We start from the raw sequence: 23,611 nt of genomic DNA on the forward strand, positions 1-23,611 counted from the left end.
TTTCTTGGCAATTTCTCGCATGGAATAGCCTTAATTTTTCAGAACAAGAATAGACTGACGAGTTTCAGAACGTTCCTTGTTTCTGGCCATTTTGAGCCTGTAATCGAACCCACTAGTCTAAAGAAGGCCAGTTGTAATTGCTTCTTTAATCAGGACAACAGTTTCCAGCTGTGCTAACATAATAGCAAAAGGGTTTTCTAATGATCAATTAGCCTTTTAAAATTATAAACTTGGATTAGCTAACACAACGTGCCATTGGAACACAGGAGTGATGGTTGCGGATAATGTGCCTATGTAGATACCATTAAAAATCTGCCGTTATTTTAATGGACAAAAAATGTGCTTTTCTTTTAAATAAATAGACATTTCTAAGTGACCCCTAACTTTTGAACGTGTGTGGATAGATGGATAGATAAGAGTTATTGGTTGCCTTTGAAATACAAAAGGAGAACAGAGTCAGATTTTGCTGCAACACAGAATTCAGTAATATAAATCAGAGAATGTGGAATAACCTATATACAAATGTGTTTTTCTACCTCCGTTATTCATCAGGTCGCAAAAGCATCTTTTCAAAGGCAGAACGATCCTCTGGACGCCGCCATCTTCTATCTCGCTATGAAAAAGAAAGCGGTGGTCTGGGGACTGTACAGGTAACGTCTTTGAGAAGTTCTTGAATATAATTTCCCATATCCCCTGAAAAGATTGAAACAATTATTTCACATTACAGTCTAATGCCAACGTGTGTTGTTCCATCAAGGTCTCAGAAGAATGCTAAAATGACTACATTCTTCAGCAACAACTTCGGTGAGGAAAGGTGGAGGAGGGCTGCCTTGAAGAACGCCTTCTCTCTGCTGGGGAAGCAGCGCTTCCAGCACTCTGCAGCCTTCTTTCTTTTGGCAGGCTCCCTCAAGGACGCTGTGGAGGTTAAAAAAAATGTCCTAATTTTGCTGTCAGCAACTACAGTAGATATGAGGTCCACCTTTTTCAGACAATGATTTTCAGGAGAGAGGTAGCTCTCTCTTTAAAAAATATATATAATTAAATACAAAGTTGTATCTTTGAGCATTTATACAAATTACATCTGGCCATGCAAAGGGTAGAGGTGACCTTATTTGATATTCCTGTGAGGTATTTTTCTGTGTTGCTACTGCAAATGCTTTCAACACTGTTGGATGAGGTTTGGCCTGCCTTGTACAGGTTTGCCTGGAGAAGATGCAGGACCTGCAGCTGGCCCTGGTGATCTCCCGGCTCTATGAGTCCGAGTTTGAGACGTCCTCCACCTACAAACGCATCCTGCAGAGGCACGTGCTGGGCCAAGACCGCCAGCTCCCCGCCCACCAGGACCCTTTCCTGCGTAGCACGGCCTACTGGGTACTGGAGGACTACAGCCGGGCCCTGGATACTCTGTTGGAGCAGCCTGCTGCCCCAAACCTAGCGTCCTCCACTCAGGCTGGCCACACAACTCAACCAGGTAGTAGTAAGAGAACGATGCTTTTTCCCTTCTTAGATTTGACGTTTGATAATTGAAAGATAAATTGACGATGTGAATGCCTGGGGAAATGACAGAGCTGTGATTTGCAGGTACCTCGTCCACGTCCCTCTGTAGCCCGGAGGTCTTCAACTTCTACACCTACCTCCGCACACATCCCTTACTGCTGCGCCGCCATTTTGGCTCGTCTGAGAAGACCAGGGTGGGTCTGACAGCGGAGGGTCGCATGGCAAACTCAATCAGCCTGGTGGAGAGGAGGCTGTTCTTCACCGCAGCCTACGCTCACCTGCAGGCCGGCTGCCCCATGCTGGCCCTGGAGGTCCTCTCCAAAATGCCCAAAGTCGTCAAAAGATCCAAGCTCCCCCAGGACGATACCACCAACCCCGACCTGAGCGAGACGAAAAAGGAACAGGCGTCAGTTTTGGACTGGTCTCAGCCCGCGTTGAACGGCTTCGAGTCTGTGTCAGACAGCTTGTCCAATAGCCAATCGGACTCTGTGCTGAGTTTTGACTGGGGCCAGCCCTCTGTGTCGGTTCAGGATGAAGCCCTGGAGTTGAAATGGGACAGCGACAAGGAGGAGGAAGAGGAGGAGGACGACGACGAACCACAGGGCTTGGTCATGAAGAGTGCCGACAACACCAGTAGCGTCTTTCAAGACGCCATCTCTCCATTGACGGAGACGCTGCTGGACGAGGGTGACTTCCTCATGCCCTCTGAGGACATCCTGGCCGCTCAACTCAAATTCAGCGCCTGCCTAAAGATCCTGACCACGGAGCTGCGGACTCTGTCCACGGGTTACGAGCTGGATGGGGGGAAGCTCCGCTACCAGCTGTGCCAGTGGCTGGAGAGGGAGGTGGTGGCCCTGCAGAGGTGCTGCAGCTACAAGCCCTGCCTGCCAGAGCTGGCCCTGGGAATGGCAGGGCCGGGTGGAGAGGAGGAGGCCCAGGCCCACCCTGGTGAGGCTCAGCGCACCCGCAGACACTGGCTCCAGAGCAACCAGCCTCTCCTGCGCATGTTCCTCAGCTACTGCAGCTTGCACGGCTCCCACGGAGGAGGCCTGGCCTCAGTGCGCATGGAACTCATCCTGCTGCTTCAGGAGTCCCAACAGGTACAGCACACACTAACACACACACTGTATGTTGTCAATCTTATTAAAATTAGTAACAAATGGATGCAATAGCCATATATACTGTGTAAAAAACATTAGGAACATTAGCACCCCCTTTTGCCTTCAGAACAGCCTCAATTCGTCAGGGCATGGACTCTACAAGGTGTTCCACAGGGATGCTGGCCTATGTTGACTCCAATGCTTCCCACAGTTGTGTCAAGTTGGCTGGATGTCCTTTGGGTGGTGGACCATTCTTGATAAACACGGGAAACTGTTAAGCGTGAAAAACCCAGCAGCGTTGCAGTTCTTGACTCAAACCAGTATGCCTGGGAACCTACTACCATACCCTATAGAAACCTACATATTTTTCCTTGCCCACCCTCTGAATGGCACACATACACAATCCATGTCTCAAGGCTCAAAAATCCTTCTTTAGCCTCTGTCCTCCCTTTCATCTACACTGATTGAAGTGGATTTAACAAGTGACATCAATAAGGATCATAGCTATATTGGCCACATCACAAACCCCAGAGGTGACTTATTGCTATTATAAACTGGTTACCAACGTAATTACATGTTGCCTTACCTGTGGTATACTGTCTGATATACCACGGCTTTCAGCCAATCAGCATGCAGGGCTCCAACCACCCAGTTTTATAATTATACTGAACAGAAATATAAACGCAGCGTGCAACAATTTCAAAGATTTTACTGAGTTACAGTTCATATAAGGAAATCAGGCAATTGAAATCAATTAATCCATGGATTTCACATGACTGGGAATACAGATATGCATCTGTTGGTCACAGATACCTTAAAAATAGTGGATCAGAAAACCAGTCAGTATCAGGTGTGACCACCATTTGCATCATGCAGCACAACATCTCCTTCGCATAGTTTCTCAGGTTGTTGATTGTGGCCTGTGGAATGTTGTCCCACTCCTCTTCAATGGCTGTGCAAAGTTTCTGGATATTGGCGGGAACTGGAACACGCTGTCGTACACATCAATCCAGAGCATCCCAAACATGCCCAATTGATAACATGTCCGGTTAGTATGCAGGCCATGGAAGAACTGGGACATTTTCTGCTTCCAGGAATTCTGTACAGTTCCTTGCAATATGGGGCTGTGCATTATCATGCTGAAACATGAGGTGATGGCGGTGGATGAATGGCACGACTATGGGCCTCAGGATCTTGTCACAGTATCTCTTTGCATTAAAATTGCCGTCGATAAAATGCATTTGTGTTCATTGTCCGTAGCTAATGCCTGCCCATACCATAACCCCATCGCGACCATGGGGCACTCTGTTCACAATGTTGACATCAGCAAACCACTCACCCACACAACGCCATACACGTGGTCTGCGGTTGTGAGGCCGGTTGGACCTCCTGATAAATTATCTAAAACAACATTGGAGGCGACTTATGGTAGAGAAATTAATATTAAATTATTCGGCAACAGCTCTGGTGGATATTCTTGCAGTCAGAATGCCAATTGCACGCTCCCTCAAGACATCTGTGGCATTGTGTTGTGTGACAAAACTGTACATTTTAGAGTGGCCTTTTATTGTCCCCCAGCACAAGGTGCACCTGTGTAATGATCATGCTGTTTAATCAGATTATTGATATACCACACCTGTCAGGTGTATGGATTAACTTGGCAAATGAGAAATGCTCACTAACAGGGATGTAAACAAATTTGTGGACAAAATCTGAGAGAAATTAGCTTGTTGTGCGTATTAACCATTTCTTTGATACTTTATTTCATCTAACAAAACATGGGACCAACACTTTACACATTGCGTTTATATATATTTTTGTTCAGTGCAGTATTAAAACTCTTCTAACAAAAAAGTATCTTTGTTGTAAACAAGACTAAGAAAAAGGCTCTTGCATTTCAGTACTTGACAGCGAGTTCTCTGAGGGATACGAAGGAAGGGCAACACAAAAACTGAAGCAAAGAAAGCGGAGCTTGCCATTTTGTTTCAGCCTCTCGTTTGCCGGGCTGGGGTTTTGCTGATGGTTAGAATCAGTGACTTCTGTAGTGAGTGGCTGGCTGTCTGACAGACAAGACTGATTCCAATTCTCTTCTGACGTCTCGTCCTACTTATAGGGAGACGAGCATCGAGTCTCCAACACCAGGAACACACAAACACTGCTCTCCTCTGGAGCGTTTGGAACATCAGATGCTCCTGTCATACCACATGACAGTAACGCCTCTGTCTGAGATGACTTACTTTAAGTTTGACATCAAAGCATCTGATCTGATGAGTGAACCGCAGAATAGTAGCCAGGATGCAATTCTGTAGCAGTATTTTTTTTTAGGGATGTAACAATCTGCCGATACGCATCGTTTACTGGTTGAGATGTTTAAGATGCGAATGCATCGGTCCGCGGATCCCAAACGGATCCAAGTAAAGCATTAATCGGTAATATAACCGACTCGGCTGTTCGTTGACGTGTTTTGTTCCTTTTTTTCCCTGCCTTATTACGAAAATACCTCATGTTGTGACTGAGTTGATGCGTCCTCTCCTTCAGCCTACTTTTATACCCGTAACTGCGTTTGACATTGATCTAAAATTCAGATAACTGCGCACAGTGCAGGAGAATCAGCTTCTCGCTCCAACGAGAAGTAGGCCGTCCCCCATCCCTGCTTCAATATGTGTAGGCTATATCTGCCCCGCACCTTCAGCATTCAGATGTTTGGAAAATGGCTTTTGCAATAATAAATCATAGGCTTTAGGGACATGTCATTGTTACCAAATGCGCTGTAGAAAATGGTGTTTTACCAGCATGGCTGTGTAGTCTACCATCGTGGACACAACTCTCATCTTGCTGCTGATTGCACATTTAACTGATGATTGGGGCTTTTCGATTGCCAGGTTCACTATACAAAATATTTCTGCTAGTTCTGCTTCAAACAATCAGTACATTTGGTCATTTTTAACTGAACAGGGTAAAGATGAAATTTCATAACAAGGACAGCGATTTTGCAAGATGCCCTGGTCAGAACGGGAGAAGAGAGCGGCTCTCTTAAGTTCCAAATGGGGTGAAATTCCCTGTTTTTGAGAAGGGTGAAATCCAAAGCTGCATTACATAAATTGTCTATGTATGTCATAGCTCATTTCTAAAGATAAATATTGACATTACTAGCTCAAAACATTATATGAGAAGTTACTTAGTTGGTGATGATAATTTCAGATAAAAAGTGGGGGGGGTCAAAAATAATGTTATAGTGGTAGATGCTCAGTCTGCCATATGGCTCAGCACACACACAGAGTTAGTGCAGACAGATCCAGTTCAGTTGTTTATGTATTTTGTCTGTTAGTCTTGGAGCCACATTTCACGCCACGCTACTCTATGTCCACAGGATGATGGTGTCCAGTCAGCCGTCGCCCCCTACCTGCACCACGCCTCCATTCCTCTTCTGCTGGCCTGCACTGCCAGTGCCAAGACAGTTGTGGCCAACCCCATCGTCCATCTGACTAACCTCACCCACGACATCCTGCACACCATCAACGCACTGGACTCCCCGCCACACCCAGACGTCGTCAACAACGAGGTCAGACACACGTGCACCAGCCAAGGCTATCGTCATGCTGTGTACTTCAAACAAAGAGCATGTTGAGGATCAAAGTGGTACTTGTGTTGGTTGTGCGGGGTGGATGTGGGGGCGGTAATGTGCTGTGAACTTGACAGGGGCGGTAATGTGCTGTGAACTTGACACGGGCGGTAATGTGCTGTGAACTTGACAGGGGCGGTAATGTGCTGTGAACTTGACACGGGCGGTAATGTGCTGTGAACTTGACAGGGGCGGTATTGTGCTGTGAACTTGACAGGGGCGGTAATGTGCTGTGAACTTGACAGGGGCGGTATTGTGCTGTGAACTTGACAGGGGCGGTAATGTGCTGTGAACTTGACAGGGGCGGTATTGTGCTGTGAACTTGACAGGGGCGGTATTGTGCTGTGAACTTGACAGGGGCGGTAATGTGCTGTGAACTTGACAGGGGCGGTAATGTGCTGTGAACTTGACAGGGGCGGTAATGTGCTGTGAACTTGACAGGGGCGGTAATGTGCTGTGAACTTGACAGGGGCGGTAATGTGCTGTGAACTTGACAGGGGCGGTAATGTGCTGTAAACTTGACAGGGGCGGTAATGTGCTGTGAACTTGACAGGGGCGGTAATGTGCTGTGAACTTGACAGGGGCGGTAATGTGCTGTAAACTTGACAGGGGCGGTAATGTGCTGTAAACTTGACAGGGGCGGTAATGTGCTGTGAACTTGACAGGGGCGGGAATGTGCTGTGAACTTGACAGGGGCGGTAATGTGCTGTGAACTTGACAGGGGCGGTATTGTGCTGTGAACTTGACAGGGGCGGTAATGTGCTGTGAACTTGACAGGAGCGGTATTGTGCTGTGAACTTGACAGGGGCGGTAATGTGCTGTGAACTTGACAGGGGCGGTAATGTGCTGTGAACTTGACAGGGGCGGTAATGTGCTGTGAACTTGACAGGGGCGGTAATGTGCTGTGAACTTGACAGGGGCGGTATTGTGCTGTGAACTTGACAGGGGCGGTAATGTGCTGTGAATTTGACAGGGGTCATATCTTATCAGAAGTGTTTACAGAGGGGGTTTTGTGATAGATGGATATCACTGGTAATATAAGGTGAGTTGATGATGGTGCTGTTCTGCTGCTCCTAATGTGTCTCATACCTCCTGCTCTCCCAGATCTATGTGATGCACACACTGGCAGCCTCGCTGTCCGCCTGCATATACCAGTGTCTCTGCGACGGCCACAACCACAGGTTAGTCTGAATCCTAACGCCGCCAACTTTGATCTGTGCTCCTGATCTCTGTGCTAGAACAGCTCACAACCAACAGCATGCTGGGAAATGCACATTAGGCAACAGTTCAGACATTTCAACTGCACCATGCATCTGATTTAGAGAATCTGCCTGTCAGTGTATGATAATGTATGTGATAATGAGCATTAAAACCTTGTCCTGTTTTTTTGATTCTCTAACAGCTGTACTACTACAAGGAGAAAAGTGTATGATGTTAAAAAGTAGAGAATAGGCTTTTTTCTTTGTCTCATCTAATAGTTGAATGACCTTAAAATAGGAATCACGTGACTGCGCCCGGCCCTCCGCCTGACCTTGGCATTTCAAAGCTCACAGATCTGTAAATGAGTAAGGACTTTGTTTTGAGCCGTGCCCAACAGTTCCCCCTCTCGTGTGGAGAATGAAGCGGTGCAGTCCGACTAAATTAGCTTTTTCTAATTCAACACTCTCCTTTTGTTATGCTAATGAAAACCCACGCCGCAGTCGTGCTAGAGGTCTGTCGAAACGTTGACTCTGAATTCAACTCATGGTAGGTGATTCCATCTGGCGAACATGTGAAAGGCTTCGAACGCTGGCTTTTTATGTTGCAGTTTCACGGTCCTTTTCAACCTGCTCTGTCCACTAAAGAAGCACTTTATGTTCTAATATTGCAGATTTAGCCTGTACACTTCCTGTAACTCAATTCTGTGTTATGTGACAGGAATCAGCTCTTTCATGCAAGCTTAATAGAGGACTTAGTAGATATACAATGCACTCTAATATACCCGTCAGTATACTGAAATAGAACCATCATGTTGAGAGAGCTATATATCCCCCCTGTGAGAGATGGAACTCTGTGCTGCCTCCCAACTCATTAAATATCTAGAGAAGGCTCTTTGATGTCAGAATACACTTCTGCGCTTCATCTATAGATCTCCTGAATTCTTTATTGTAACCAGAGGATGAGGAGCCACAGCAGTGTATTAGTGTTTTGTGTGTTAAATGGGTCTGCCGTTCTCTGGATTCAGAGAAGTTAAAACATTTACAGTCCGCTCCATATAGGCCTATGTACACGTCGCTATTTCCCCTGGTTGATAATCCCTTGTTTAATGGAACATCCCCTTCCTTCTTGCTAAATGACTGAGTGGGTGTACTTCCTTGTCTTTCTCTCCTCCCAGCCATGTGAACCAGTTCACTGGGATAGTGTACCAGAGTATCCTCTCCTTCCAGCACCACCCGGTACGCACTGTGAGCATGGAGGAGACTGTACTGCCCAACACCCACCCAGCACAGTGGCCAGGTAATCCCACTTTACTTCCACCAGTTTTCACTTAATTTCACAGAAATTGTACCCTGTTTGGAGAACCATTGCTTGATTGCTACATTAAAGGGGCAATCTGCAGTTCAAACAATAACAAAGTGTAGACCCCGCTGAGGGATGGGTCTGGACAAATGTAACCACTCTCAAATTCATAGACAGCTATGGGATGCAAGGACTGACCATCCATGAGATCAAAATGGCAGTTTTAACCGTGGCTTGAGGCAATAGTATTTGTTTACAAACATTGGAATCTTTTTTTAAATATATTTTGGGTTCTGATGGGTTACGATTGTTGAACTAATCTTATGAAGCATTTCTAAGTAATTTTCTTCAAGAATCAATGGGTACATAGTATTAATGTAGAAGTCAAATGTATGTAGCAATTGCAGTTTGCCCCTTTAACACCACAGTCCTAAACATACAACTTTTAAAGGATCACTTTAAACACAAACACATTTTTGTATTTTGTTCATTAGTATTTTGTTAATTACAATTAGTTAATATTTTGTTAATTAGTATTTTGTTCTTTCATTAAAAAGCAAAAAAGTGTGATGCCTTTTACATCAGTAAAAGTGCTCCATCTAAAAAAACATTTGTTGGGACTATATCAACAGTGGACTAATGAACAACATACTGAAATAATGTTTTTTTGAATAAAGTGATTCTTTAATTCTAGTCAATTCATTCACTCTCACTCCCTCACGGTCTCTGTGTGTCAGGTATCAGTACCCTGATCCGCCTGTTGAACTCTGCTGGTGAGGAGAGCCAGCCAGGCCTGGCCGTGTTATTGTGTGAGATCCTGACGGCCGTCTTCCTCAGCCTGTTTGTGCACGGCCTGGCCACCCACTCCAGCAACGAGCTGTTCCGCATCGTGGCCCACCCGCTCAACAGCAAGCTGTGGGTGGCTGTTTTCGGAGGGGGGGCACGTACCCCCATCACAGAGAAGCCCAGTAAGGCCAAGTCACCTCCAGGTGTGTGTGTGTGTGTGTGTGTGTGTGTGTGCTCGTCAGATGTAGAGGCTGATGTAACTGTAACGCAAGGGTAGGCAACTCGGAGCCGCGTGGGCAGCCTTCACCCCTGACTCAAAGATCTGTTGAAGATTGTGATTGGTTGAATCAGGCGTATTACAGCTGGGCTGGAACAACAGTCTACACACACTGCAGCTCTTGTTCGTCTCAATATTATCCGTAATATTATATCAGTTTTACGCACTACCTTGAAAAATGGCAAGTCCAGTATGTCCAATAAATATAGCATGTGTGTGGTTGTCTCAGCAGCCAGTGAGGAGTTCGATAGGAAGCCCAGGCGCTTCAAGCTGCTGTCGTCGTCGCCACGCAGTGCCTCCAGAGAGGGGCCAGAGACCCCCAGCCCAACCAGCCCTGTGGTGGAGCAAGAGACCTCCATCTTCAAAGAGCACTTTGTCCCCCCGGAGCTCAGCATCTGGGACTACTTTATCGCAAAGGTACCGTAGTAGTGTACACTTCCAGGTTCATAGTTCACTTAAACCATGCCCCTCTGAAATACCCAGTCATTCAGCTCATTCTAACATGTATGTACAGTTGAAGTCAGAAGTTTACATACACTTAGGTTGGAGTTATTTAAAGCTAGTTTTTCAACCACTCCACAAATTTCTTGTTAACAAACTATAGTTTTGGCAAGTCGGTTGTTTACAGACAGATTATTTCACTTATAATTCACTGTATCACAATTCCAGTGGGTCAGAGGTTTACATACACTAAGTTGACTGTGCCTTTAAACAGCTTGGAAAATTCCAGAAAATAATGTAATGGCTTTAGAAGCTTATGATAGACTCAATGACATCATTTGAGTCAATTGGAGGTGTACTTGTGGATGTATTTCAAGGCCTACCTTCAAACCCAGTGCCTCTTTGCTTGACATCATGGGAAAATCTAAAGAAATCAGCCAAGACCTCAGAAAGAAATTGTAGACCTCCACAAGTCTGGTTCATCCATGGGAGCAATTTCCAAACGCCTGAAGGTACCATGTTCATCTGTAAAAATAATAGTACACAAATATAAACACTATGGGACCACGCAGCCATCATCCGCTCAGGAAGGAGATGCGTTCTGTCTCCTAGAGATTAACGTACTTTGGTGTGAAAAGTGAAGATAAATCCCAGAAAAACAGCAAAGGACCTTGTGAAGATGCTGGAGGAAACGGGTACAAAAGTATCTATATCCACAGTAAAACAAGTCCTATATCGACATAACCTGAAAGGCCGTGCAGAAAGGATGAAGCCACTGCTCCAAAACCGCTATAAAAAAAGCCAGACTACGGTTTGTAACTGCACATGGGGACAAAGATCGTACTTTTTGGAGAAATGTCCTCTGGTCTGATGAAACAAAAGTAGAACTCTTTGGCTATCATGACCATCGTTATGTTTGGAGGAAAAAGAGAGAGGCTTACAAGCCGACGAACACCATCCCAACCGGGAAGCACAGGGGTGGCAGCATCATGTTGTAGGGGTGCATTGCTGCAGGAGGGACTGGTGCACTTCACAAAATAGATGGCATCATGTGGGAGGAAAATATTATGGATATATTGAAGCAACATCTCAAGGCATCAGGAAGTTAAAGTTAAAGCTTGGTCGCAAATGGGTCTTCCAAATGGACAATGATCCCAAGCATCCTCCCAAAGTTTGGGCAAAAGGACACAAAGTCAAGTTTATTGGAGTGGCCATCACAAAGCCCAAACCTCAATCCTATAGAAAAAATTATGGGCAGAACTGAAAAAGTGTGTGCGAGCAAGGAGGCCTACAAACCTGACTCGGTTACACCAGCTCTGTCAGGAGGAATGGGCCAAAATTCACCCATTTATTGTGGGAAGCTTGTGGAAGGCTACCCAAAATGTTTGATCCAAGTTAAATAATTTAAAGGCAATGCTACCAAATACTAATTGAGTGTATGTGAACTTCTGACCCGCTGGGAATGTGATGACAGAAATAAAAGCTGAAATAAATCACTCTACTATTATTCTTACATTTCACATTCTTAAAATAAAGTGGTGATCCTAACTGACCTAAGGAATTTTTACTAGGATTAAATGTCAGGAATTGTGAAAAACTGAGTTTTTAAATGTACTTGGCTAAGGTGTATGGAAACCTCCGACTTCAACTGTATGTCTGTGTTTATAGTGTTTTCTCCTCCTCCTCCCACAGCCTTTCCTCCCTCCGTCAGAGAGCAGGGTGGAGTACGACTCGGAGGAGAGCCAGGGCAGTCAGGACGAGGATGATGATGATGATGAAGACGAGTTTGGAGACTTTGACCCCAACTCTCCTAGCCGAGAACATTCCAATCCCAACTCCTACAGGTACAGTCGGTGGGCAGCACTATCAAAGCAAATGGACATTACTCTTGTCAGTGATGGTTAGACATAACAATGGTGATGTGTGTGTGTGTGTGTCCAGTTGGTGTCTGATGCGCCTGGCCATGGTCCAGCTGGTCCTAGGCAGCCTGAAGTCATTCTACCCTATGGCAGGACACGACCTACTAGGTACCGTACACTAACGACAACTAGCCTTCACAACCACTGGACTAATGTCTATTTGTGGAGACAATTTTAGTTGGAAGCATTAGTGCTTGTGAAGTCCAAACTAAGAGAGGGATTTTGTGATATTGAACCAGACTCTCTTTTAGATAACTGCCTGCCCTTTTTGTGAAGTCTCACGCCTCTGAATATTCTGTTGTTAATGTCACCTAGTGTTTGTGTGTTTCTCTTAGATCTACCTGTGGGCTCTCCTCTGTGTCACGCGGTGCTGAAGACCCTCCAGCGTTGGGAGCAGGTATTGCTGAAGAGGCTGGAGATCTTCGGGGGGCCGCCCTCCAAGTACATCTCCACACACCCTCTGGACGAGACGGCTGCCTCAGGCCCCGCCATCCTCAGACACAAAGCCCTGTTTGAGCCCTCCAACACACCTTTCAGGTGAGTGCCAAACAGGAATTCTCTGTATGTTCATATGTTTGCCATAACATTCTGTAAATCAGTGGTCACCAACCGGTCAATTGCATTCGACTGGTTGATCATAAGGGCGCATTCCTAGTCGATCATCAGGGCGCATTCCTAGTCGATCATCAGGGCGCATTCCTAGTCGATCATCAGGGCGCATTCCTAGTCGATCATCAGGGCGCATTCCTAGTCGATCATCAGGGCGCATTCCTAGTCGATCATCAGGGCGCATTTCTGTAGAAAAGCCAACGATGCTGGTCCCCAAAGCCTTGCGCGCTATTTTTTTTGTTCTATTCGTCTTGCGAGGTTGATGGTAGGTGCACTTGATTCAGAGGCCCTCTGCGCTAGGTAGGCGAAGTGTTCCCATTTTGAACCATTTCAGTTGTCTGAAGGGACAAACTCCGCCTACCAGATGGACCAGGAGAGCTAAATCAAGTGTGCCTACTGCTCTGGCCAGTCGGATAGCTCAAAATACCATGCCTACAGCTTTCACGACCCAACAGTAGAGTTTGATACTAGCTTACGTGAGATCTCATAACTTTTAAAACCACGACCAGAGAGAGACTGTCAGACAATACAGCAAAGAGCTGCTGTTTTTATAAGTGACTTCGTGTTTACGTTTTTATTCAACACTGTTAACATTGTTTTTATTCAGCACTTTTACAAAACATAAAACGTGTTTCTCGCTTCTTCCACTCACGCTACAACCAGCACTGCAGCTGCAGTACATGAGTAGCCAAGTGTATCGATAGGCCAGTATTTGTTTCATTAGCAGCTCGTCGTGTATATTTTAATATCAAGGGATATTTCACTTTCTCTGGTCATAGGAACAACATGAATTTGTGCATGAGACAGAAATAATGTGGCGTGTCTCTAGTTGGGCCGTCAGGAGGAAGACAGTGTCTCCTCTCTCTGGTCAGTTTCACCAGAGAAAAAGAGAGGACAGTGAGGGATGGACCCTCTGCTTCTCTCTCCCACCACTGAGACTGAACATCAGTCCAGTAAAATAAAAAAGCTAATTATTTCAATTTATTCTCAGCTGTGCCTCCCAACTGATACAACAAATTATCTAATTTGTTATAAAAGATAGTTTTAAAATATAATATGGTCTGAGAAGAACAATATTGGCAGGCCAAGCATAGTCAATATGCTGTGATAATGTATCAGTCCTACTGCACAAAACTTTCCTACAGAGCTGTTTTTATTAAGTTAATGTTGCATATGCGCATTACAAGTCCTTTTCTAAATACATCTGAGTGTCAGATCTAGGCTTGCTTTTTGACATCGAAAGTGATCTTGACTCCGAAAAGGTTAGTGACCACTGCTGTAAATGTAGGTTTTCGGTACACACTGATATGATCCACACAACGTCATAAATGCCTTTTTGTAAGTGAGCTGTATAACCGAGGGGAGTGTTGTGTGGCTACAGGTCCAGTCACCACTCTGCTCTGCCTGTGAAGAGGCTGTGGCAGTACCTGGTCAAACAGGAAGAGGTGCAGGAAACGTTCATCCGCAATATTTTCACCAAGAAACGAAACCAAAACGAGGTAGCTACCGCTCCACTTCACCCACCCACCGCATGCAGACAGCTGAGCAGTCTGAGCACTGACACATTGCATACTGTCACTAAATAACATATCCCATTGAATAATACCTAAAACATAATTTCTAGTCCCAGAGAGCGTCATTAACTTTTTCTATCCCTGTTGACATTTGTGCTTTTGTTGTGCATGGTTCCTGTATTTATATCCTAATTGCCTTTTTACTTTGTGGATTTCTGGTGAATACTATTGTTCTTAAACCCTGATAATTAACCGTCTAATTCTAGATTGTGTTTCCTGTTGACTCTGCATGATTCATCACATTGTTTTGTCTGATGTCTTGGGGGCTTCTCAAATAATTAAGTCGGTTGAGGACCTCAATGAAAATGACAAATGTTCAGGGATGGAGGAGCCTAGCTGTAACCAGGTACTGCTTTGGATAATTTTGGTGGTGGGGGTTTATGGGTTGTAATTATCATGCTCATTGACCAGTAAAATCATTTCAGTTTTTTTCCTGTTTTTAATTGCCACCTGTGTTTTACGCTGGGAAAATGTCATCTATTTCCGCGTCCACTTCCATGTCTGCGTTTTCTGTTTTTAACTTGACTTCAAGATTATATCATGAAATTCATAAAAACACGGTCATAGTTTTGATATCTTCACTATTGTTCTACAATGTAGAAAAAAACAGTCAAACATTTGGGCACACCTACTCATTCAAGGGTTTTTCTTTATTTTTACTATTTTCTACGTTGTAGAATAGTAGTGACGATATCAGAACTATGAAATAACACATATGGACTCATGGAGGAACCAAAAAAGTGTTAAATCAAAATATATTTTATATAGCCACCCTTTGCCTTGATGACAGCTTTGCACACTCTAGGCACAACCAGCTTCACCTGGAATGTTTGAAGCAGTTCCCTCAAATGTTAAGCACTTGTTGGCTGCTTTGCCTTCACTCTGCTATCCAACTCATCCCAAACCATCTCAATTGGGTTGAGGTAGGGTGATTGTGTAGGCCAAGTCATCTGATGCAGTCCTCCATCACTCTCCTTCTTGGTCAAATTGCCGTTACACATCCTGGAGGTGTGTTGGGTCATTGTCCTGTTGAAAAACAAATGATAGTCCCACTAAGCGCAAAGCAGATGGGATGGCGTATCGCTGCAGGATGCTGTGGTAGCCATGCTGGTTAACTGTGCCTTGAATTCTAAATAAATCAGACAGTGTCACCAGCAAAGCATCATCGCACCTCCTCCTCCATGCTTCACGGTGGGAACCACACATGCAGAGATAATCTGTTCACCTACACTGCGTCTCACAAAGACACGGCGGTTGGAACCAAAAATCTGAAATCTGGACTCATCAGACCAAAGGACAAATTTCCACTGGTCTAATATCCATTGCTCGTGTTTCTTGGCCCAAGCAAGTCTCTTCTTCTAATTGGTGTCTTTAGTAGTGGTTTATTTGCAGCAATTCGACCATGAAGGCCTGATTCATGCAGACTCCTCTGAACAGTTGCTGTTGAGATGTGTTGAACTCTGTGAAGCATTTATTTGGGCTGTAATTTCTGAGGCTGGTAACTCTAATGAACTTATCCTCTGCAGCAGAGATAATTCTGGATCTTCCTTTCCTGTGGTGGACCTCATGAGAGACGGTTTCATGATAACGCTTCATGGTTTTTGTGACTGCAAATTTTCCGGCATTGATTGATCTTGATGTCTTAAAGTAATGATGGACTGTCGTTTCGCTTTGCTTATTTGATATGTTCTCGCCATAATATGGAGTTGGTCTTTTACCAAATAGGGCTATCTTCTGTATACCAACCCTACCTTGTCACAACACAACTGATTGGCTCAAACACATTAAGAAGAAAAGAAATTCCACAAATTAACATTTAACAAGGCCCACCTGTTAATTGAAATGCATTCCAGGTGAAGACCTCATGAAGCTCGTTGAGCGGATGCAAAGAGTGTGCAAAGCTGTCCTCAATGCGAATGGTGGCTACTTTAAAGAATCTTAAAACAATCAAAATATATTTTGTATTTGACATTTTTTTGGTTACTACATGATTCCATATGTGTTATTTCATATTTTTGATGTATTTACTATTATTATTATTCTACAATGTAGAAAATAGTACAAATAAAGAAAAACCTTGGAATGAGTAAGTGTGTCAACTTTTGACTGGCACTTTATTTATATGCATGTATGTAAACTCAGCAAAAAAAGAAACGTCCTCGCTGTCAAATGTGTTTATTTTCAGCAAACTTAACATAAGATTCAATAACTGAGACATAAACTGAACAAGTTCCACAGACATGTGACTAACAGAAATGGAATGTGTTCCTGAAAAAGCAGGGGATCAAAAGCAACAGTCAGTATCTGGTGTGGCCACCAGCTGCATTAAGTACTGCAGTGCATCTCCTCCTCATGGACTGCACCAGATTTGCCAGTTCTTGCTGTGAGATGTTACCCCATTCTTCCACAAAGCACCTGCAAGTTCGCAGACATTTCTGGGAGGAATGGCCCTAGCCCTCACCCTCTGATCCAACAGGTCCCAGACATGCTCAATGTGGTTAAGATCCAGGCTCTTCTCTGGCTGTGGCAGAACACTGACATTCCTGTCTTGCAGGAAATCACACACAGAACAGAGTAGTATGGCTGGTGGTTTTGTCATGCTGGAGGGACATGTCAGGATGAGCCTGCAGGAAGAGTACCACATGAGGGAGGAGGATGTCTTCCCTGTAACGCACAGCGTTGAGATTGCCTACAATGACAACAAGCTCAGTCCGATGATGCTGTGACACACTGCCCCAGACCATGACGGACCCTCCACCTCCAAATCGATCCCGCTCCAGAGTACAGGCCTTGGTGTAACGCTCATTCCTTCGACGATAAACGCGAATCCGACCATCACCCCTGGTGAGACAAAACCGCGACTCGTCAGTGAAGAGCACTTTTTGCCAGTCCTGTCTAGTCCAGCGACGGTGGGTTTGTCTGGTGAGGACCTGCCTTACAACAGGCCTATAAGCCCTCAGTCCAGCCTCTCTCAGCCTATTGCGGACAGTCTGAGCACTGATGGAGGGATTGTGCGTTCCTGGTGTAACTCGGGCAGTTGTTGCCATCCTGTACCTGTCCCGCAGGTGTGATGTTCGGATGTACCGATCCTGTGCAGGTGTTGTTACACGTGGTCTGCCACTGCGAGGACGATCAGCTGTCCATCCTGTCTCCCTGTAGCGCTGTGTTAGACGTCTCACAGTACGGACATGGCAATTTATTGCCCTGGCCACATCTGCAGTCCTCATGCCTCCTTGTAGCATCCCTAAGGCACGTTCACGCCAATGAGCAGGGACGCTGGGCATCTTTCTTTTGTTGTTTTCCAGAGTCAGTAGAAAGGCCTCTTTTTAGTTTTCATAACTGTGACCTTAATTGCCTACCGTCTGTAAGCTGTTAGTGTCTTAACGACCATTCCGCGGGTGCATGTTCATTAATTGTTTATGGTTCATTGAACAAGCATGGGAAACAGTGTTTAAACCCTTTACAATGAAGATCTGTTTAGTTATTTTAAGTTTTACAAATTATCTTCGAAAGACAGTCCTGAAAAAGGGACGTTTCTTTTTTTGCTGAGTTTATGTATCTCACACACACACACACACACAGTAATTTCTGAAAGTATTCAGACCCATTGACTTTTTCCTCATTTTAAGTTACAGCCTTATTCTAAAATTGATTACATGTTTTATTTATTTTTATCAATCTACACACAATACTCCATAAGGGTAAAGCAAAAACAGGTTTTGAGAATTGTTTGCTAATTTATTACAAATAAAAAAACTATCACATTTACATAACTATTCAGACCCTTTACTCAGTACTTTGTTTGGCAGTGATTACGGACTCAAGTCTTCTTGGGTATGATGCTACTAGCTTTCCACACCTGTATTTGGGGACTGAATCCCATTCCTCTCTGCAGAGCCTCTCAAGCTCTGCCAGGTTGGATGGGGAGCGTTGCTGCACAGCTATTTTCAGGTCTCTCCAGAGATGTTCAAGTCTGGCCTCTGGCTGGGCCACTCAAGGACATTCAGAGACTTGTCCCGTAGCCACTCCTGCCTTATCTTTGCTGTGTGCTTAGGGTCGTTGTCCTGTTGGAAGGTGAACCTTCGCTCCACTCTGAGGTCCTGAGTGCTATGGAGCAGATTTTCATCAAGGATCTCTCTGTACTTTGCTCCGTTCATCTTTGCCTCAATCCTGACTAGTGTCTGACTAGTGTCGCTGCTGCTGAAAAACATCCCCACAGCATGATGCTGCCACCACCATGCTTCACCATAGGGATGGTTTCCTCCAGACCTCTTGGCATTCAGGCCAAAGAGTTTAATCTTGGTTTCATCAGACCAGAGAATCTTGTTTCATGAGTCTTGAGGTGCCTTTTGACAAACACCAAGCGGCCTGTCATGTGCATTTTACTGAGGAGTAGCTTCTGTCTGGCCACTCTACCATAAAGGCCTGATTGGTGGAGTGCTGCAGAGATGGTTGGCCTTCTGGAAGGTTCTCCCATCTCCACAGAGAAACTCTAGAGTTCTGTCAGAGTGATCATCGGGTTAAAACAAAAATAATAATTACATTTAACCATCATATAACTAGGCAAGTCAGTTAAGGACAAATTATTATTTACAATGACGGCCTACCCCGACCAAACCTGGACAACGCTGGGCCAATTGGCACCACCCTATGGGACTCCCAATCATGGCCGGATGTGATACAGCCTGGATTCTAACCAGGGACTGTAGTGACACCTCTTGCACTGAGATGCAGTGCCTTAGATCACTGCGCTACTTGGTCACCTACCTTACCAAGGCCCTTCTCCCTCGATTGCGCTGTTTTCCTAGAGCTGGCTGCCCGGTCAGTCTTGGTGGTTTAAGAATGATGGAGGCCACTGTGTTCTTGGGGACCTTTAATGCGGCACAATCCTGTCTCAGAGCTCTACGGACAATTCCTTCGACCTCATGGCTTGGTTTTTGCTCTGACATGCACTGTCAACTGTGGGACCTTTTATATAGACAGTTGTGTGCATTTCAAACATTCTTATGTAATTTTTTATTAATTTGCAAACATTTCTAAACTGGTTTTTACTCTGTCATTATGGGGTATTGTGTGTAGATTGATGAGGAGGAAAAAACAATTGAATACATTTTAGAATAAGGCTGTAAAGTAACAAAATGTGGAAAAAGTCAAGGGGTCTGAATACTTTCCAGATGCATTGTATATCAAATTATATTAGTGAATTAATTTACTTGAACCTAATGCATTTTATGGAGGTTTTACATTGCATTTTGTGTAGGTTTTATATTGCATGTTGTGCTTTTTGCACTTGAAGACCATTTAAAAAAACGGAACAAATAAAACACGGAAGTGAATGTCACACTTTCCCAGCGCATTATTCATTTGGCAAATTTCCCAAGTTGTTTGAAATAATTGGACCAATTAGTTAAGCAATTTGGCTCATTTAAAAAAAGCTGCATTGGTTTTATTGAAATCTTGTTAGCATGAGCTAACAAATGCATGTGCATTACTTTCATTAGGCAATCTGAGATTTGTATGAATTTTGTAATGAACGGCTTCATAAAGAACCAAACAATGTTTATACTGTCATGGTATAGAGCTACATGAAAGACATTGCCATGCTTTTATCTGAATGTTATACAGTAGACTAGATCTAAGACAAAATTCACTATATATACGGTATATGGTGTGATTTTACTTAATAGAACACCATAACATTTTCAGAATTTTGGGACGGTAAAATGATGACATAAAAACGCATGTTCTGTACTCTGTGATAAAGCCTTTTCCTAGTCTATACAGTGATTAGGTTGCCATAGTTCGTCGCAAACTAATTCCACAGAATGTGCAGAGGAGAATAAGACTGTCATGAAGTCCAATAGGTTCTGATTAGCAGGCCCAGAGTGTCACGTTGAATGTTCGTCGGGTTAAGATGAAGTACTATGTGAAAATGGCAAGTCACCATATTTAGACTTCATAGTCGAGCCGAACACTCTCTGAGAGGAAATGTGGTATTTACCATTTAATTAATTGTGATGTAGAACGTAATTCAACCTAATGTTCTGTGAAAGCCTCCGTTCGGCTTCTCGTGTTTATATTATACAATAAGACGCCCATCTCAGTGGGTTTGCTGAGCCTCATGTGCTGAGCATTGTCTCCAGAGGTTGTAAATGGCACTAATCCTGATAACTGTGGGTTCTTGATGCTCTAGTCTCCCACCCTGTAGCCCTGAGGCAAGGCTCTGTTAGAGATACACACCCTCCTACTGCAAACAGGCATGCGTCGTCCATTCATCTCCCACCACTTCCTTTAGGTCACACTGAAATGATTCAGATGGGCAGAGACTGTATAATGATTCAGACATGCAGAGACTGTAATGATTCATGCATTGCTCTACAGAGCGAGGCAGATCTGGGCTACCCCGGAGGCAAGGCCCGGATCATCCACAAGGACTCGGACATCATTACCGCCTTCGCCATCAACAAGGTACTACACATGTTCTTCACAGGAGATGTCTGTTCTATGCATGTTCTCCACAGGAGACGTCTGTTCTACGCATGTTCTCCACAGGAGACGTCTGTTCTACGCATGTTCTCCACAGGAGACGTCTGTTCTACGCATGTTCTCCACAGGAGACGTCTGTTCTACGCATGTTCTCCACAGGAGACGCATGTTCTACGCCTGTTCTCTACAGGAGACGCCTGTTCTCCACAGGAGACGCCTGTTCTACGCATGTTCTCCACAGGAGACGTCTGTTCTACGCATGTTCTCCACAGGAGACGTCTGTTCTACGCATGTTCTCCACAGGAGACGTCTGTTCTACGCATGTTCTCCACAGGAGACATCTGCGTCGTTATGTTATGTTAGACTAGCAAGGTGTCACATTGGCTCAATAGGCTGTGTGAAGTGGAAGAACTGATTTTGGATTTCTCTCCTCTTTCTCTATTCTCTCTGTGTCCCAGGCTAATCGGAACTGCTTAGTCATGGCCTCCACTCATGACATCCAGGAGCTGGACGTGTCCTCCATCTTGGCCACTCAGATTCTGACGTGGATCGATGACGATACGGAGGCCGAGGCCAAAGGGTGAGCCCGGATCTCAATTACCCAAACAAGAAAATAAAGTGTCTTCTAGAGTTGTGTAGGAACTTTGCGTGTCCCTCTGTGTCCCTACCTGTGATTTGGCTGCTGAATACCTATTGACCATATCAGAGATGTTTAGATTGGCAAGAAGTAAAAGCCTGAAGCTTGGCTCTTGGATGCAGTCAGTCTGTGTTAATACTGTTCTGTCTGGGAGTGTCCTCTCAAACTCTTCTCTCTCTCTCACACACGCACTCTCACACTAGTGATGACTTCCTGGTGATCCAGGCCCGGGACGACTTCAACACCCTCCACGGCACCACCCCCTATACCCACAGCAGCCTAGGGACGCCCATCAACATGCCCTGGCTCGGGGGCCTGCAGACGGGGAGAGGCGCTGCCGTGGTGAGGCCTACAGAGCTTTTACTGCGGTTCCTTTTCTTTGCCACTGATATTGAGCACAATGCAGTACATTCTACTAGCATGTCTTGTTGAGTATCTTGTCCTTTTATTTCCTGGTGCAGCTCATCAAAAGGAACATCAACAACGTGAGAAGGATGACCTCCCACCCAACCTTGCCTTACTGTAAGTAGATGTAACTTCTTTCCTGCTTGTATACAATGACTGAAACTGCCACACATGCTAGTTATGTGTGTACCATGTCTATTTTGTTTAGACCTTGATGTTATCATCCTTGCCTTGTGTGTATATTCTTGGAATATTAGCACGTCTTTTTATTGTCAATACTACATTGGGATTGGAGAATCCTATTGTTGTGGTTGTGATTACCAAGTCCCTCCCTCCCTCAGACTTAACAGGAGCGCAGGACGGAAGTGTCCGGATGTTTGAGTGGGGCCACTCTCAGCAGATCATCTGCTTCCGAAGTCCAGGCAATTCCAGAGTCACACGGATACGATTCAACCACCAAGGAAACAAGGTGACTACATTTTCCTTCCCCATTTGCACCCTATTCCCAATTTCCCTTTATAGTGCACTACTTTTGACCAGGGCTCATAAGAATCTGGTCAAAAGTAGTGCGCTGGAACGCATATCTAGTTTACATTTAATTATTCACCAAGTAACGTTTTCCCCGCCCAACTCAGTCCCTCAACAACATGGCTACCGCTGAGGAATGATGTTGTTGCTGGACATTACTTTTACTCCTTATTTGAATGATCTTCCTAATATGGTCATCTCTTGGCTGTGTTGTCCAGTTTGGTATCGTTGACGCTGACGGAGCCCTACGTCTATGGCAGACCAATACGACTGGGAACACCCCTAAACCCTACCTGGTAGGAACAAAAAGCGCCTCTCTGTCTACATGTAACTGCCAAAATAAAGGAAACACTTGAATAAATGAAGGATACAACATATATTGAAAGCAGGTGCTTCAACACAGTTGTGGTTCCTGAGTTAATTAAGCAATTAACATCCCATCATGCTTAGGGTCATGTATAAAAATGATGGTCAGAATGACAAATCCCCCATCCACATGGCAAGGGTGGTCACTGAATGGTTTGATGAGCATGAAAACTATGTAAACCATATGCCCTGGCTGTTTCAGTCACCAGATCTCAATCCATTTGAACTCTTATGGGAGACTCTGGAGCGGTGCCTGAGACAGCATTTTCCAACAACGTCAACAGAACACCAAATGATGGAATTTGTTGTGTGAAGAATGGTGTCTCATCCCTCAAATAGAGTTCCAGACACTTATAGAATCTATCCCAAGATGCATTGAAGCTGTTCTGGCGGCTAGTGGTGGCCCAATGCCCTATTAGTACACTATGTTGATGTACACTTTATTTTGGCAGTTAGCTGTGCCTCCTACTGTCTGGTAGCGTTGTTGTTTATTGGTGATGTTCTTCCCTCCACAGACATTGCAGTGCCATAATAAGACGGCTCACGACTTTGTGTTCGTGGGCTCATCCTCCCTCATAGCCACAGCAGGGCTGTCAACAGACAACAGGTACACTACGTAGCCCTGCTTCGTAGCCCTGCTACAGAGCCCTGCGATCAAACCTCTCAATCACTTCACTAGGGACCAAATGGGCTGATGTTATAGAGTGCCTGTTTCAGTTTGCTTTGTTTTTGTCTCCATAGGAATGTGTGTCTTTGGGATACATTGGTGAATCCAATGAACAGTCTAGTGCACGGTGAGTCTTCCACTACACTATTAACAGTCTAGTCCATGGTGAGTCCTCCACAACACTATTAACAGTCTAGT

General features: G+C 44.8%; 1 protein-coding gene across 23 annotated transcripts in view; it reads left to right on the forward strand.

Annotated features, from left to right (window-relative positions):
- Positions 1 to 23,611, forward strand: part of dmxl1 (Dmx like 1) — a 55,219-nt gene that overhangs the window by 28,436 nt on the left and 3,172 nt on the right. For 2 of the 23 annotated variants that reach the window (XM_036979401.2, XM_036979402.2), the window contains exons 22-43: positions 553 to 650; positions 758 to 923; positions 1,198 to 1,474; positions 1,582 to 2,597; positions 5,968 to 6,159; positions 7,324 to 7,400; positions 8,594 to 8,715; positions 9,456 to 9,707; positions 10,011 to 10,198; positions 11,915 to 12,066; positions 12,164 to 12,249; positions 12,477 to 12,678; positions 14,132 to 14,249; positions 14,608 to 14,670; positions 20,706 to 20,792; positions 21,269 to 21,390; positions 21,651 to 21,789; positions 21,909 to 21,969; positions 22,194 to 22,321; positions 22,599 to 22,676; positions 23,262 to 23,353; positions 23,488 to 23,540. In XM_036979401.2, the coding sequence (XP_036835296.2) occupies positions 553 to 650; positions 758 to 923; positions 1,198 to 1,474; positions 1,582 to 2,597; positions 5,968 to 6,159; positions 7,324 to 7,400; positions 8,594 to 8,715; positions 9,456 to 9,707; positions 10,011 to 10,198; positions 11,915 to 12,066; positions 12,164 to 12,249; positions 12,477 to 12,678; positions 14,132 to 14,249; positions 14,608 to 14,670; positions 20,706 to 20,792; positions 21,269 to 21,390; positions 21,651 to 21,789; positions 21,909 to 21,969; positions 22,194 to 22,321; positions 22,599 to 22,676; positions 23,262 to 23,353; positions 23,488 to 23,540 (3,769 nt within the window). Of the gene's footprint in view, positions 1 to 552; positions 651 to 757; positions 924 to 1,197; positions 1,475 to 1,581; positions 2,598 to 5,967; positions 6,160 to 7,323; positions 7,401 to 8,593; positions 8,716 to 9,455; positions 9,708 to 10,010; positions 10,199 to 11,914; positions 12,067 to 12,163; positions 12,250 to 12,476; positions 12,679 to 14,131; positions 14,250 to 14,530; positions 14,671 to 20,705; positions 20,793 to 21,268; positions 21,391 to 21,650; positions 21,790 to 21,908; positions 21,970 to 22,193; positions 22,322 to 22,598; positions 22,677 to 23,261; positions 23,354 to 23,487; positions 23,541 to 23,611 lie in introns of those variants that run through there. The other 21 variants (XM_090236973.1, XM_090236974.1, XR_016496508.1 and 18 more) reach the window with 20 other exon arrangements.

Source organism: Oncorhynchus mykiss, chromosome 6, assembly GCF_057628025.1.
Source record: "Oncorhynchus mykiss isolate SJ-2025 chromosome 6, ASM5762802v1, whole genome shotgun sequence".
Taxonomy (NCBI): Eukaryota; Metazoa; Chordata; class Actinopteri; order Salmoniformes; family Salmonidae; genus Oncorhynchus; species Oncorhynchus mykiss.